Consider the following 17569-nt stretch of genomic DNA (forward strand, 5'->3'; position numbering starts at 1 on the left):
ATTTCCTCAAAACAGTCATATGAGGTAGTTGTCATGATTATTTTCATTTTTACAGATGGGGAAACTGAGACACAGGGTCTAAGTAATTTTTGTTCAAGATCAAGCAGCCATTGATGGAAGATCGGGATTCAAACACTGGAAATCTGGAGATTGAGTTAATGATCTTAACTGCTTTTTATACTCCCACACTTACTAGTAAGGATCCTATGTGCAGATTTGACATAGTCATGGAGCTTTAGAGATGGAAAGAGGTGTGAGCCATTAACATAATAACTAGGCATAACATTATTAAATATCATTGTACTCATATGGCCTTGGGTCTATGCCTCCCAATTTGGCTTTTAAAAAATTAAACATATCAGCAATCATACAGTGCAAATGAACTGTTTATTTTAAATGAAAACTTGAAGACAGAGTTTTTAACTGGGGCCCAGGGTCTTTGGGGAATTCAGATACCCCTTGTGACCAACTGCCACACTGTGTGAGGATGTGAGAATATGCATCTGAGTATTTTTCTGGGGAAAATATTTCTTTCATTAGATTGCTAAAAGGATACATGATTTACTTGATATCCAGCACAGGGGTGGACAGACTTCCTCGGTAAAGGTACAGATAGTTAATATTTTAGGCTTTGTGGGACATATAATCTCTTTTGCAACTACCCAACTCTGCTGTTGCAGTGAAAAAACAGCTGCAGACAATGCATAAAGAGGAGAGTTGTGGTACTGTTCCAATAACACTTTATTCATGGACTTTCAATTTTATATAATTTTTATGTCACAGAATATTACTGTCTTTGTTTTTCTTTTTAAGACGTAATTTAGAAAACCCCAAACAAAACTATCTTAGTTCAGGAACAATAAAAAGCAAGCAGCAGGCCAGATTTGACCCATAGGCCACAGTTTGCCAACTGCTAGTCCAGAACAGTGGTTCTCAAAGTGCAGTCCCAGCAGCAAGGGCATCCTCTGAGAATTTGTTGGAAATGCAAATTCTCAGGCCTCTTGGACAATCTACCAAACCAGAAACTCCAGGAGTGGGCCTAGCATCTGTGTCTTAAAAAGTCTTCTAGGTGAAAAAGTTACATGCTAAAGTTTGAGAAGCACTGATCTAGAGTCATTGTTCTAATGATTCAATTAATCCGTCTATTTATTCACCCTTGCAACAAATACTTTTTAAGACGGCAATTACCATGTACTAGGAATACAATGGAGAAAGTACTATTTTCCCTCTTCATAGAATAATCCTTCCATAAATCAGGAGATGGTAACTCTCTGTCAACGACCAATTTTTCTGAAATACATTTTACAGCACATCACGACCCAATACATATACACACACCTGCCTGAAACAAAATAATATGAAACAATGTGTACCCTTAATACTTGTGATGCATTCTGGTATCTTCTGTCCCATTCTATATATTTCTATTGGATTAAATCCAATAAATTGATTTAACAATATATCACAACTCATAGTTTGAAACATTCTGCAATAAAATGTGCTCACCAGTGCAAATTCCTTGTTGAGAATCATCTGCTCCACTAAAGATGACTCATTGTGGAAGAGATGGGGCTGCATGTGGCTCCACATGTGAGGAAACCACCAGAACTCATCCACAGAATGAAGTAAAAGGTCATCTCCTTCATCCTCCTCTTCAGTCCCTGTACAGCATATAAAATGGCTTAAGTTAAAAGTCTATATTAGCTAAAGCTTACACTTGTCATATTTTTGTTATTCTTCTTGCTACTGATACATAAATCCGATTTTGTGTTGTTCTAATAAAAGAGAAATGACCATACCCTAAATTACATCAGAGGCAATGTGGGTTGGGGGGGTAAGTGCAGATAGTTGTTTAGATTTAGAACGTAGGGGAATTTTATCACTGACATTGTTTAGAATAGCTAACATATGGTGGTAATAAAAAAAAAGACTGAGTTTTTGTCAATTTATTTTTGTTTTAAATTCATTAACTCTTAATTCTCTCCTTTGTTGCATACATAGGGGAAGCGTAGTCAAAGGTGATTATTCTTTTTACTCTTAAAAATATTTCTGCATATAAGTCTAATATTGAGCTGAAAAATCTTTAAATTTAATTGATGACGTTTGTTGATTTTTTTGATTTTAAAATAATATGTGCTTACTGAAGAAATGTGAGGATAGACAAGTGATACATAAAATTCAAAAACAAAAAACAAAACAAAAAAACATCTTCCAGAACTAACCCAGTGGAAATGTTTTGGTATCTTTCATTAAATCCTTTTCTACTTATTTTTTTAAAAGCTGAGGTCTTACTGTATAAATACGTTTGTGTTCTTACATTTTAAACTTACCATTATGAACAAACATTTCTCATTTTGATATAAATATTTCATAAAATGTAAACAATAAATCTATTAACACAATAGTTACTTGACTTGAGAGTTTAAAACTAATATAATTTCTTATGCTCTATTAGGAAAATTTGCTAACAATGCCCAATGCATAGAAAAAAGTATTTGTCATGCCACAAGTGAAAAAAACTTAAGGAAAGGAAGGAAAAACAACATCAGCAACATAGTTCCAAGGAAATTCACTATGTTGCAGGCTATCCAAGAACATTTTCACTCTATGAATTCATAGTTTTTGTACAATTTTACAACATTCAGTCTAATTTAAAAATATTCTGAATCAATAGTATAAGAATTGATGCCTGTGTGCTCTCTAGATACTTAACTAAATAAGTAAAGTAACAAATCCTGGCTTACAGTGTGAGGTATATTTATTTGGACTATTTTTTTTTAATTGGAGTATGTTTTCTAGGTGATTTTATATCCTTTACTTAAATAAATATTAAGGAAAAACTTTAAAAGACTCTTCTTTAAATATTCCATTTGAGTGCCCTATAGTAAAGACTGCATGAATCATGAAGTAGTGCCATGAAATGGTTAAAGCATATATTTGTTAAAGCATATATTTGGCTATGTGATCTTGTATAAGTTAAATTCTTTGAGTCTTGGTTTCCTGGTTTAAAAGTGGGGAAATGAATATCTATCTCATAGGCTCAAGAGTCAAGGAGATCAATTTATTAAAGCACTTAACATTGTGAATTGCAGATAGTTAGCATTCATAAATATTAGGATTACTTTCTTCTTAAAAATAGTATCTACTGGTTTATACCTGTGGTGTTCTAAATTTACATGTTTTCACACATTATGAAAAATATTGCCTGCCTATATTATTAAATTCTTGAAGTCAGAGACTGGATCCCTTTAATATGCATTGTATCATGCCACTTCCCCAGGAGAGTAAATAAGGGAATAATTTAATTCTGTCTTAATATATATAGTCAGTGAATTTTAGAGCCTTCATATGTCTGCTTAAGTGCATGTCAATTTCTGTGTGTATTTATGTATATGCCATATTCTTGGTATATATTCCACAATCCATAATTCTCAAAAGGTGTAAGGACCACCAAGTTTAGTTAGCATTTTGGCACTGTTACCGCTATAACAGTTGCTACTATATAAATATATAAAGGATAAAGAAATAGGACTTTTGAATGTGATAAAGTTCTATGAATTAGATAAGCAGACAAAAATTCTTAATTTTTGTTAACTTGAGCCAAAACTGTTAGTAATATAGACTTACAATTCATTGGCTTTTGTTAATATATGGAGAATTTCAAATATTGAAATCCAAATGAAGAGAAGTTTGTCACTTCCTCAGATGGATTTTAAGTATGAAGTGTTTATGCCATAGACCAAATGTCTCTCGTGGTCATAATTTAGCAGACTAAGGCATAGATTAGAAAGAGCTACTTTATGTCACATGAGATGAATGAATTGATCATTCTCCCATAGTTCTGTTGTGTTTTGAATATAGAATGTTTGAGAAATGCTTACATTCACTTTAAACTCCACAGATTGTTATTGGAAGTGGCAGGAAGCACATAATGCATACTTGACCAAGAAAGAGTTCAATTACTCAATTTAAAGAAAATTTTGCCAACTATTGATATAAACAGATGTATAACTGATCCTAAAATCTTGGTGATTTTTATACCAGAGAGTGTGTTAATTTATAAGTCCTCCCCACAAGGTTAAGAGTGATATTTAGAACCTCTTTTTTTTACTCCTTGGATTAATTCCCCATCAGACTTTCTCTTATTTTATACAGGTCATATAATTCAAAGCCACATAAGCCTAGCTTATGACACTAGAAATTTCTTAATGAAAAATGTGATATCAAGTCATGCTGAGGGACCAAAGAGGAATTTCAAATATTTTCAAATCAGCTAAATTAAAACATTAAATTTTTGGCTCCTTGTATACACTTATATTTTATACCTAATTTATGATTAAATTACACTTGATAATATAATTTACAGTTCATGCATGACTATATTTAGCACAAGTTCTAGTACATTAAGGTGTCTATGTTCAAATTGAGCCTTTCACTTCTAACCTGATCTAGATTCAAATCTACATCATTGTTAATTAAAAATATGGTATTTTTTGTTCTCATTTAAATGTTATGTCATTTTGCTTTACTGATTCCCAGAGGATAAAAGTATTTTAATTCAGAAGTAAGATATTTATGCACTCATTTCTTTGTTTCCGCTCTTGGCGGATCTGTGTTATGAGATAATAGCATGCTCCTTGAAGTTTTTAAGTCTGCCAAAATAAGAACAAATTTAGCAAGATTTGGGCTATAGGTTAGTTTCCATAAGGCACAGTTGTGACATTAAAATCAGATACATAAATAAATGCAATACATCGTATCAAGGAGAAAAACTCTATAACCATCCTGATAGATGCAGAAAAAGTACTGGAGAAATTCAACAACCATGCACATATATTTTTAAAGTTCCTCAGCAAATTAGGAGTTGATGGAACTTCCTCAACCCAATAAAAGGCATCTACAAAAAAAAATCTACAGCTAATGTTATATTTAATGCCAAACTAAATGTTTTCCACCTAATGCTGGGGACAAGGCAAGGATGTGTGATCTCATCACTTTCAGTGTTGTAATGGAGATCCTTGCCAACTCAATAAAAAGATAATAAAATGCCTACAAATGTGAAAGGAAAAAGTAAAACTTACTTTATTCGTGGATGACATGATTGTACATATTGAAAATCCTAAAGAATCTACAATAAAAACTATTATAATTAATAGGTGAATATAGGAAGACTATAAGATTAATATTTAAAAAACCATTTGCTATTCTGTATACTAAGACAGTGAACAACTACAAAATAAAACTCAAAAACGCCATTCACAATAGTATCAAAAAACATAAAATACCCATAAATTTAAGAAAAATGTCTAAGACCTCTACAATAAAAACTACCTTACTATTACTGAGACAAATTTTTAAAGGCCTAAATAAATAGAGAGATATGAGTGTCCATGGATCAAAAGATTCAGTTTTGTGGCTAGATCAATTTTCCCTGAATTATCTATGGATTCAGATTCTAAAATAAATCTATAGATTCAAAATCTTAGGAAGCTTTTTAAAAGAAATTGATAGATATTTAAAGAACTTATAGTGCTATAAAGCAAAGGACCTAGAATAGGTGCTGAAAACTAGAAATAGAAGCTAAAACTATAAAACTTCTACATGTATTATAGATCTCACAATACATCGTTATCATTTTTGTTTTAAACTGTATGTTAACTTTTGAAGAAATTTAAAAATGAAATAAACTTCTTTTGTATTTACTTGTAAAAATTCAGATATATACAATTCCTTTGTCTGCATTATCAATTTTGTACAAATGTTTGTTTTATATTTGCTATTATATATGAAATATTGTAATTCCTCAATTGCAAGAAGAGGTTTCTAATTTTCTTTGTACACTGTACCTGGCACAGTTCCATATAAGTGGGTATAGAATAAACTCATTTTAAATAGTATACTAAATGAAAAGAATCATTTGATGATGAAAATTGATTACAAGCTATCTGTATTTCCAAAATTGGAAAATAAAGCCTGGGGAATAATTCAATATTTTAAAATAATATTTGATTCTTAAAATTACTTTAAAAAGTAATAATAATAATAGACACTTACATAGCATGACATGCTGTGCACTGTTCTAGATAAGAGAGATATTATTATTCCCGTTTTGGAGATGTGGAAATTGAGGTACAGAAAGGTGATCTGTTTATGTTCACATAGCTAGCGAAATGTCAGGGACTAGATTTAAACAAAAGCAGGCCATTTCCAATATCTAGTCTTTAAGCCAATACATTATACAGAAAAGCAAAAGCAAACAAAAGAGAATAAATGTGACACTGTTTTTTACTTTAATGTTTAAAAGTTAATAGTTTTATATAAAGATCTGTTTTCTTTATATAAAAGTGACCTCTTATAGAAAAGATCAGTATTTATCCAATTTATAAATATTATACGAGGTAATTGTTTGATTCGTATTCAATTCATTATGAGTTACAGAGAGTGGCAATGACTGCCACCAGAAATCATGTCTACAAAAAATATTTGTAGCCTTCCATCCCTACAAGCCATCTTAATCCTGTAATGTCTCCATTTTTCAACTGAGTTTTCATTGTGCAGTTCCAATCATGCTTTAAATATTTCCAGACTAAAATATTTTACTCTGAACTCCATGCTTTTATTTTTTTACTTTTAATCAACAGTATGTCCTTCTCCTTTCAATTTGGTACCCATGAGTGACTGACTTTTAGGGAAGGCTTAGTGATATGTCCTTTTTTGGTGAGATTGTTTTTAGCATGTGAAGGACAGAGAAACTGAACAGGAAAGAATACATGGAAAATACAAATAAGTGAAGCAGTCTGAGATGGCAGAATCTATCATTATTACAGTGGGCATATGTGATTAAATGTCTTCAAAACAATGAAGCTCATCAATCAGCATCGTCATGCATTGGGAAATCAGATCATCCCGGGAGGGATCTGAGACACTCATTATGACAAGGCCATCTTCTCATGGTTACACATCACAATCAAGTGCATAGGTGAGGAAAACACTTTTCTGATTTGTTAAGCTCGCAATAGTTAAACCTCCATATAGGAATGTGACTAGAAAGGGGAGAGACATGCCCTCCCCATGGTGAATATCATCAATGTTTAACTCCACTCTGGAAGAAACCTTGATATCCCCGAGTGAATAAATAAGTACTTAATATATACGACTGCACCCTTGAAAAACATCATGGATGCATTTCAATGATTCTACACATAAAGTAGCAAATCAAATAAAGTTTCATATTTATGTGAAGGTAATTAAACTTCCAGGACTCACAAATTTATATATATATATATATATATATATATATATATATATATATATATATATTGCTTAGTCTCTAAAGTGAGTTATCCCACAGCATAACAGGATAGTGTTTCTTCCAGTATTTTTGTTAGGTTAGTACTAACATAAAGAGTCAATAAGGTCTATTTAAGAGATATAATTATAATACCTTTTTTTGTTACTGTTGTTTGGTTCCTTCCTCCTACAACCGTCCTTGTGATATTTACTAGTGTGTTGTTCATTTTCTAGTGGATGTGTAGTGTGTACATGTTCGGTATTATAAAAAAGAAATGGGAAGTGTTATAACCTGTTATGAACATTAATGCTGCAAATATCTGGCAGATTTAATAGGTCTAAATATGAAAAGTATATAAAAGCTGAGGCTGTTATCCAGATATATTTCAGCCCCAAAATGGCTTTACTTACCCTATACAGCTATTTAAGACAAAATAGTACTGTTTGTGTGTGAACTCCAACTAATCCCATATTTTTTTCCCCAGCGTGAGTAGATACAGCCTTTAGAGCTACCTGCTTTATAACTTCCTAGTCGGTGATTCTTAGGTCTGAACTCATTTCCTGAGGGGGCTTTTGAAAAGGATTTACAACACCATGTCTATTTTCAAAATTGTAAGCTAGAATTGCTTTGCCTGTGCAGATGTGATGATCCAAATCTTTCTCTGAAAAATGTCCTTTTAAAATATGCAATGACTTGATTTATCAACTGGTCTAAATACAACTTTTCCTTCTATTACTTTAAACAGATTTACATGTTTCAGAGCAGGAGGAAAAAAGCATTAAAGAAAAGCCAATCAGACATTGCTACTTCAATATTCTAATAAACCATGCTGAGCTTCTTTGGGTGAACATTAAAAAGCCTCTTTGGGTAAATGAACTACATATATGATAATAAAAGACTACCTTTGCATGGGATATTTTTGATGAGTCACTAAACTGCATGCATTCATAGAGAATACTAAGAAATGTTTTCACTAAGATACTGTGAAGTAAGAACAATGCAGAGTCCTAAACGAAGCATTTAGCTTTCACCAGAGATGAAGAAATAGAAGCAGATAGTAGGTATTGCCCTAATACAGGCTGTAAGACACCATTTTGTGGCAGTTTTGTTATTACTATCCAACAATCACTTTTATGCACATAGTTTTCTCTATACTAGTGCCTGACATTGTAATGTTGCTATTCAGAAAATAAGAGTCAAATTCTGGAGGTAAAGATGGGTAAAGAGGTGAGAAATATCAGAACATGGAGTAGTGCATGAACACCGTTCACATTTTGAGAATCTGTTGAGAGGCTGAGACTGAACAGAAGTGGAACTGTGACTAGATAGACATGGAAAGAAATATAAACCTGATTGTGATGGTATTAATGCATGTTGGGCCAAATCACTGTAATATTTTTAAGGAAAATCCTACAAGGGAAGGTAAATTAAGCAAGATGACTCAAAATCTATTAAATTTCTTTGAGGCTATAAAATTCCTCTCTTATCACTAGATGTTTCCAAAAGGAAAATAATACATACAAAAATGTCACCTGGATTGTCCTACAATTTAAAAACACTGTCCATTATTATTATTATTATATCATTGTCATCATCATCATCATCGTCGTCACTATGCTTCCTACTTAGACTATGCTGACACAAGATGCATAGACACACTTACAACAATGGTTATAGTTTCTTTTACTGAGTTGACAAAGTCAGTTCTCTTCCTCTTTTGCCCTTGATTCTAACAGTATTTGAAAAAGTAAACAAGTTCATTGATTTTGGATATGGCTACTCATAATGCACCCAAGTTTTTCCCATAATCAGCCTGGATATTCTATTTCTCCTACTTATGAAACATTAAAAGTCCTCTCTCCTATTTATATGTAGCTGCCTGAGAACACAAAGCTCCTTCTTACCTGTGTGGTAAAACTTCCCTGAAAATCCAAGGTTGAAGGTAAAATTTGCAACCTGAGTGCGCAGTAAATTTTGAGTCTCTAGTAATGCCTGAAATAAATAAGAGATTAACATGATTTTAGAAAAATAAATATGAAGATTTGGGATGCCTCTTTTTCAAAAGTGTATGCATGAGTGAAACAAAATGTGGGCTTTGTTGCTTTTTGGGTTTTTGATGGCTACTGGTATGTGCTATTCATATTTCAGGTATTATAATCATTATTGTTATTATTTTTATTGAAGGTTACAAATTATGAAGCAGTTAAGTCCTAAGCATATTATAAGCAGCTGAGAGGCAATTCTCTAATCACACAGCACTGAAATCATTTTTCATTTCTGTGTGAGGCATTTCTTGAATTTCAGATTATCACACTTCTTTTCCCTGGGGAAAATTTTTCATAATTGTTGGATGCAGACAGGTCCTGTATTTGTTGGTAAAGGATAAGAAGTTAACTTTTGTTCCAGTAGCAACTGAGTATTTTACTTAACTGGGTAACCTCTCCTATCATTTTTAAGGCATAATTATTGAGTTGAAAGCTTGGATTTTTACTTTACAAATTAAACAGCAATTTTTAGACTTTATAGGATGATAATTACAAATGAACAAGGAAAGGACAGGTAGGAAATTGGTAATTCCATAAAGAAATATTCTCTAAACATTGCAAAAATTTTCCTAATTTCTCCTTTTGGAATTATTCTATGTTAATTTCTTGTTTGTAGACAGGATAAGAACATACTGATAATAATCTTTGAGTAAGACTTAGTCCTCTAAATTTTCTGCCAATCCTTCCACTGCTATTATTCCTATGTCGACATATGTAGTTTAATTCATAACTCTCATATCCTTGGGCTTTTTAACTTGCTTATTGATTCGGAATGCTTTTTTCATTTTTTAAATGGATTTTTAAAGTGGGCTTATTTTGTTCTGATGGAAATGCAAAACTCATTTCAAATTAGAGAGATTATTAAGACATTTTTGTTACTACTATCCATCTTCTTTTTTCTTTCTTTTTTTTTTTTTCTTTTTTGCAGTACGCGGGCCTCTCACTGTTGTGGCCTCTCCCGTTGCGGAGCACAGGCTCCGGACGCGCAGGCTCAGCGGCCATGGCTCACGGGCACAGCTGCTCCTCGAAATGTGGGATCCTCCCGGACTGGGGCAGGAACCCCTGTCCCCTGCATCGGCAGGCGGACTCTCAACCACTGTGCTACCAGGGAATCCCCAGCCCCATCTTTTAAGATGAATAAAGAGCCAAAGGTTTAGACAATTTCTTTTGAGCATTAGTTATGGTGGTTAAGCATTTGCTTCAAAAATTTGTGAACCTAACTTTTTATTTCCCCAGAGTTAAGAGGGCTCTCCTGCAAATTTGTAAAGAAAAAAAGAAAGAAAGAAAGAAAGAAATGACCAAATCATTAAAAGGTTGATAAGCTATATAGTTTCTGGTTATCCAAGATTACAGTTATACTGCATGTAATCCTGGCTAACTTATTTAAATAATATCAATTAAATAGAAAAAGGAAAAAATAGACCTACTAGTTTGACTCAGTTATATAAAATATTCAAAAAAGTTCTCATAAAAAAGATCAAACTAGATACTAAAAAGAGAGTAGAGTTAAAAATAAATAAATTTATTGAACTAGTTGAGCTTATTGGTAAAGACTGTAGAATATAGCTTTAAAATTAAAAAAATAAAACCATCATGCATCCTTTTTTCTTAGGGAGTTCCTTTTTCTGGCACTCTTGTGTTCAGTGCACAATCCCTGAGCTTTCATATATTGAAATAGTTTTTTTTTTTTTTTTAATTCTTCCTTTCCCTGTTCTCCTCACTGCTCCAACCACATCCACTCAATTTTCTTCCTCTGGGGTCTTGAAGTAATTCTTTATTCCACATTTATTTATCCACCATCCATTCTTAAATTCAGTAAATATTTCTTGTAGGTGGATACACTGTTGGGTTTGGCAAGCATAGTCTCTGTAACCTTGGGCTTTACTGAGAGGGAGAGAGATATTAAATAGAGGGTCCCACAAATGTGTAATTACAAATCATAATAAGTGCTACAAAACAAATCTAGAGCATGTTGTGATAGATGCAGTAAGGGATTTAATTTAGACTGGGGAAGTGGGCCTACACTTGATGCTTTCTAAGGGGCCATTTTAAAAAGATCAAACGATCTATTTTTTCCCAATCAGCTTGCTACCACTTTAGGCAGGCCTTCATGTCTTTTTCTTGGGCTTTAAAACACGGTAGACTGCTAACCTTATTCCCACCTTCCTCTATTCTATTTTACACTCCACAGTCATGCTAACATCCTAGAAGCAGTAAATTCACTTTACCCTCGAGGTCAGGCAAGCCATTCACTTAATGACTCAGCTTAGTCGGTCATTTCACTTCTCACATCTTTTCCCTTATCTGTGAAATGGGATCATGCTTAACACTTGTTTCACACTATTATTGTGAAGATTACATTGTATAGGGCATCCAAAGTGCTTAATTAAGTACCTGGTACATAGTAAGAGCTTGATAAATTCTGTTAATGATCACTTAATATGCCATTCTCTTCCCACCAGTTAGGTATACATGGTGCCTTCATATTTCCATATTAAGATACCTGCATTGGTATTTCCCCAAATCACCCTGTTGTCTGCACTATTCCCCACCTCCTACATTTCTCCTTTTTTTTTTTCTTTTCTTTTGTCCTGGAAAGTGTCCAGCTGTTCCCAATCACATTTTCCAGTCCCAACCCATTTTTAAAGATCTAGCCAAATGTCACTTTTTTGTATGAAGCCTTCCCTGATGCCTTAAAGCTTTTCCTTTTCTCATCTCCCAAAGTAAGTTCCTAAATTGTTTTTCTTAAGACTTGCATCATTTTCCACTTTACTATATAACTTTGTATTTTATTTCTCCTTTTAGTCTAAAAGTACCAGAAGGTTGATCAAACCTTACTCATTTTTACACATGCCATGTTGCTAAATATAGCTTCGTGTATGTGGAAGGCATTTAAAATATGATAGGAACATATATTAATGCACAGCTGTCAATTGAATTAGTTTCATTTATTTTTATTACTAATATTTTTCTGATGGTAAAATGATAAAAATGGCTCATGGACCATACCATTAAATGATATAGATAGGATCTTGCATTTCATGAGCACATTCATAATATGGAAATTTTATAATCTTCTATTGTAAGTAGCCTAGTAAGACAAGCTCACAGAGGCAAGGGCATATGGATTTTCTTCCACTGGCGCTAATTAGCTATGTGAAGAATTTGACAGACCTTTCTATTGTTAAAAGAAGTAGAGCTGTCTAGTCACAGTCTCCCAACATGTAATCTTGATTAATGTGGGAGTAAAATGACAATTTCTGTAAGTAAAAACAAAACAAATGGATAAAAAGAACAAATTCTAAAAGATTCAAGCTTTCCTACTTCATTGTAACTGAATGTTCTTTGAGTTTCAAAATTCAAGGAAAGAAATGTTCCATGTCTTTCAATGATAAGAAAAAGAAAGACACAAATAAATATGTATAAAATGGATATAATTTTTAAAAATAAAACTCAAAAATAAATGTAAAAGAAAAACATGTTAAACCATAAAAATTAATGAAGAAATATAGAAAAAAAATAAAGGATTGAAATACAGGGAAAATGTAAAATGCCAGAGGAAATATCAGACAGGAAAAATACAAATATAAAATTATGAATAAATAAAATATAATAAAACCCAAAAAACCTTCTTTTGGAAAAATTTGTTAATGGACTAGAAATAATATCTCAATTTGAGATAAAAATCAAATAGTAAAGCATAGGAAGTAGTATACAGCTGTATATATACTATTTTTATCTGAATATTTTGTGGGGAAATTTGACTAACTTTTGAAAACATTTGTAAAATAAAATATATACACTGTTTGGATAATAAACCTTAGTTATTTTCTTTAATAGTTTATGTCATAAAAATATATATAAACGGCTTTGAAGTTTTCCCTTGCATTATTTATGAAAGGCTCACTAAGTTATTTGATTGGGTATCAAAGAGAATAAATATATAACTTATTTAAGCAGAAGCAAACAGTCATTATTTTAACAAACATTACTTGCATTCACTTAATGTTCTTATAATAAGTTCTTCAGTATCTAATAAAGCAAGTCCAACTCTGCCCTACTGCAAAATGTTATAGAGATCAATGGTTTTCAAACTTTACCAGACATAATACTTTCTAGAGGAGGCTGCTAAAATTGTTAATTCTGGGGACCCACTTGAAGAGTTATTGATTTAACCTGTCTATGATGGGGCCCAAGTATGTGTATTTCATTATAGACCCAAGTTGGTTCTTAAGAAGTGTCAAGCAATTGTTTCCAGTTTAGTCATAAGAAATGAAATGAATCACCAGGATGCTTTTCCCAGGCCCATTTTCTGGGTATTCTGAGTTACAGTATAAGATGGAGCCTAGGAATCTGTGTTTTTAACAGTGATTCTTATAGTTTCAAACTGGAGATTATAGCCATCAAGGAACTTCAGGAAATATTGTTAGTGCACTATTCACATTCAAGTTCAAGGTATATTGCATATGTCTTAAGCCATTCTGATATTTAGATTGTTTATCATCAGGTTAACACTTTCTCTACATAATTAATAAGTCGTGACTGTATACATACTTTGGTATAGGCTTATGTTTTCAGAATTTCAAATCAAATACCAAAGTGTGATAGTTTTTGTTTGTCTGCCTTGGAAAGTTTTTTATTACATTCAATAACTCAATAAAAATGTTATCTTATTTACAAGATCTTACTTATCTTTTTATCTTACTTACAAGATCTTGATGTGGGATTCAGAAAAGGTTACATCTATACTTATTTTCCAGGTGGAAAAAAATTGCTTCATGGAAAGTTTAAATGGCCCACCCAGATAACACAACAAGAGGGCCAAAATTGAGCATGTTTGCCTTAACATTTGGTCCGACTTTAACCTCAGGTCTCTCTACAGTAAATCTGTGTGGCCACCCAGTTTGAAACAGACACGGAATTTCATGAACTTTTGTGCAGAGACTGTCAGTGTACAGATGAAAATGAATAGGGCTGACCCAGGCTGAAAGTATGAAGCTTTTGAAGTTTGCCTTTGATAGTTTCTGCCTCCCTTCTTGCTCATCTCTTTCCCCTTAGAAGAAATCTCCATTCCTTCAGAAATCTACTCTCTTCCTTTTTTTTTTTTTTTTTTATAAAATCTTACTGCTGCTCAAAGAGGAAACTGTTTGATATAATTTATAAACTGACAAAAGCTTATTATACCAACAAGCTGAGTCTTCTAAAGAATTTCACATGGAACAGTTTAGCTATGATTGTGGAATGGGTGAGTTAATTGAGAAAGAATGAATGTATACTTCTGATATCTTTTGTGGGGAGAAAGGTTTGTGGCTTGGGGGGTCCTTCTGATGAAATCACATTCAATTCGAAGAACAACTTGCCAGGAAGAAAAACACCATAGTGTTTCAGAGTAATTATCCTCTCACTTTCTGCCCATCACCTAAGTGTTCCACTGCTGTCTATCTTCTCTCACTTAAGTCTCCAGGAAGCAAGGAATCTGGAACTCTCTGGGCTCTCTACCACCTTGTGCTATTGTTCACTCATTTATCCATTCAAACAGTATTGACTGAACCCCTGCTTCTTATTTTAGGCATTATTCTAGGTGCTAAGGACACAGTAGAGAATGGTAACAATAATATCTAACATAATTGTGTTAGGTACTGCTAGGTACTATGAGAAGCACTCAACTTGAATTATCTTTTTAAATCCCTCCATGATCCCTTGGGCTTCCCTGGTGGAACAATGGTTGAAAATCCACCTGCCAATGCAGGGCACACGGGTTTGAGCCCTTGTCCGGGAAGATCCCACATGCTGGGGAGCAACTAAGCCCGTGCACCACAACTTCTTATCCTGTGCTCTAGAGCCCACGAGCCACAACTACTGAGCCCGCATGCTGCGACTACTGAAGCCCGCGTGCCTAGAGCCCGTGCTCCACAACAAGAGAAGCCACCGCAATGAGAAGCCTGCACACCACAGCGAAGAGTAGACCCCGCTCGCCGCAATTAGAGAAAGCCCGTGTGCAGCAACGAAGACCCAACACAGCCAAAAATAAATAAATAAAATAAATAAATTTATTTTAAAAAATCTCTCCATGATCCCTTTATTAACCCTATTTTACAAGTGGGGAAAATAAATCGCAGAGAGTCTAAATACGCTACCTAAGGTTATGGAGATAGAAAGTGTCTGCCAGACAAAACCACTATATTTGTTGTTTTCATGGAACTTACATTCTTTTTAGACATGCATATGATACACATGACAAATCAATCAAATAATTATTTAGTTGAAATTATTATTAATGTAAAAATAATTATAGTATATGCTAATATTGAAACTAACACAGAGTACCTACATTTTAACAGGATAGGCAATGTGTTATATGAAGGTCTTTCTGAAACCGTGGCAGTTCAGTTGAGAGTGAGATGAGAGGCCAGCTATGTCTAAAACAGGGACTCCAGAGCGTGTGCTCCAGGCAAGGTGGCCAGTGAAAACAGGGCTCCATGTCAGGAAGGACCTTGGCACCTTTTTAATACACCACCCTCTACTTCACCTCACATAGAATATGATTTACATTTTAAATTGATTTCTCTGGCTACTTGTTGATAAGGAATTGTAGGAAAACTGGTAAGGAATGGGGGAAGTGATTTAGGAGGATTTTGCAGTAGTTCCAGTAAGAGAAAATAAAGGCATGGCTCCTACTGGTGGTACTGGGAATGGAAAGAAGTAAATAGTGTAATTATTGATGGGCCGACGTGGGAAGTAAACCTGAGTGATTTCATTAATGATTCAGATTTCTGACATTCGATGAAGTGAGGGAAGAGTTGAGATAGGCTTTGAGGGAAAATCAACACCTCCATGGCTACACTAAACATTTCTTCCCCACAGCAGGATGGCTATGTTGTTGAAACCTCTACATCACCTCAACAGGAAAAACGGAGTTTAAAGTCCCACATCGTCATTGTTTTCAAACATTGGTACACATGATTAGAGGTAACTGCACAAAGAGTGTATATATTAGTAAGGGGAGTGGTCTCATAGTACAAGGAGTGCTTTTTGGATACCGGAAGGTTAAACATTGATACTGATTAAAGATACAGGCAAAGAGAAGAAAAAAAATTGAAAATTAGTTTGACCTTGTAAAATAATATTAATTCATGTCACATATGTGAAGAGTCTGCATTTTCTGCTTGATTATCAAAGAACACAATGAAGGTTATATAAATCATTAAACTTGAAGTGCATTTACAGTGTTGTAAATTTTGATTGTATCAGCAAAGCACTCCATGTGTCTTTGACTCCCTTCCCAGTGGCTATGGATTGATTTGTCTTGTGACCTAAACTGTGTTAACGGGGGAATGTCATTGGCATCTCTGTGTCCACAGAATTCTAAGCCACTGACTTCAGTCCATTCTGAAAGCATGTGAGATGAATTTCTGCTTCTGCTTTCTGATTGGCACTCTGGTTCTCTCCCTGGGATCAGAAAAATTCCATAAACGTGGTGAATTATTGCCCAGTTCTTAAGAGCCCCAGTTTCTCTTCAACTATATTCTCAACTTCAGCCCATAGAGGTCACCTCAAACCGTGAGTATGCCCTTCTCTCTGTACCTCTGTTTCCATGTTTTTCATGTTCTACCTAATCGTTTGGAACTTTGAATCAAATGAATAAATTTGAATCAAATATGAACTCGTATGACCCTTCAGATAGTACTACTTGAACCATTGGCTTTTTCCTTTATAAGTTAGTTCTAAGTCTCATCTTCAATTGTATTATTTAATTTACTTTTTCTATAAGCTTTGCTCCCAAGTCTCCATCATGGCCTGCAAGAATTTTTGAGTTGTAAAAAGATAAATATAATGTAACTTTAGAATTCATGGTTCATGTAGCATGATTATTTCCTTAAAAGGATTTTATAAAGTAATGGCAAGAATAACTGTCTTATTTTCCCTAGGCCCAAATGTTTAAGTAAATGATAAAGTAATAGTGAGATAGAACTATCTTACATGAGGACTTCTTCAGGGATGTGGAATGAAACTGGTCATTGTAAGCCCAGTAACTGAAAGATGGCTTCAGGAATCATCAGGAATCAGAGAACTGAGAGAAACATACACGTGCACAACAAAATAATAATGTCAGACCTTTATTAAGTAAGGATGGGAGCAAAGTCGTTTTAACTCAAAATATTTCCAGAGATTCTAAGTAAGGATCTGCACTGAACTGGGTCCAAATTCTCTCTGTGTTAGGTTGAAACTATAA

The 17569-nt window shown here is 33.6% G+C and overlaps 1 protein-coding gene across 2 annotated transcripts in view; it reads right to left on the minus strand.

Annotated features, from left to right (window-relative positions):
* LOC132483405 (bifunctional heparan sulfate N-deacetylase/N-sulfotransferase 4) overlaps nt 1-17569 on the minus strand; it is a 244592-nt gene that overhangs the window by 132536 nt on the left and 94487 nt on the right. For both annotated transcript variants that reach the window (XM_060088706.1, XM_060088700.1), the window contains exons 2-3: nt 9196-9283; nt 1507-1661 (exon numbers count right to left, since the gene is read on the minus strand). In XM_060088706.1, the coding sequence (XP_059944689.1) occupies nt 1507-1661; nt 9196-9283 (243 nt within the window). The remainder of the gene's footprint in view (nt 1-1506; nt 1662-9195; nt 9284-17569) is intronic.

This window comes from Mesoplodon densirostris, chromosome 1 (assembly GCF_025265405.1).
Source record: "Mesoplodon densirostris isolate mMesDen1 chromosome 1, mMesDen1 primary haplotype, whole genome shotgun sequence".
Lineage (NCBI taxonomy): Eukaryota > Metazoa > Chordata > Mammalia > Artiodactyla > Ziphiidae > Mesoplodon > Mesoplodon densirostris.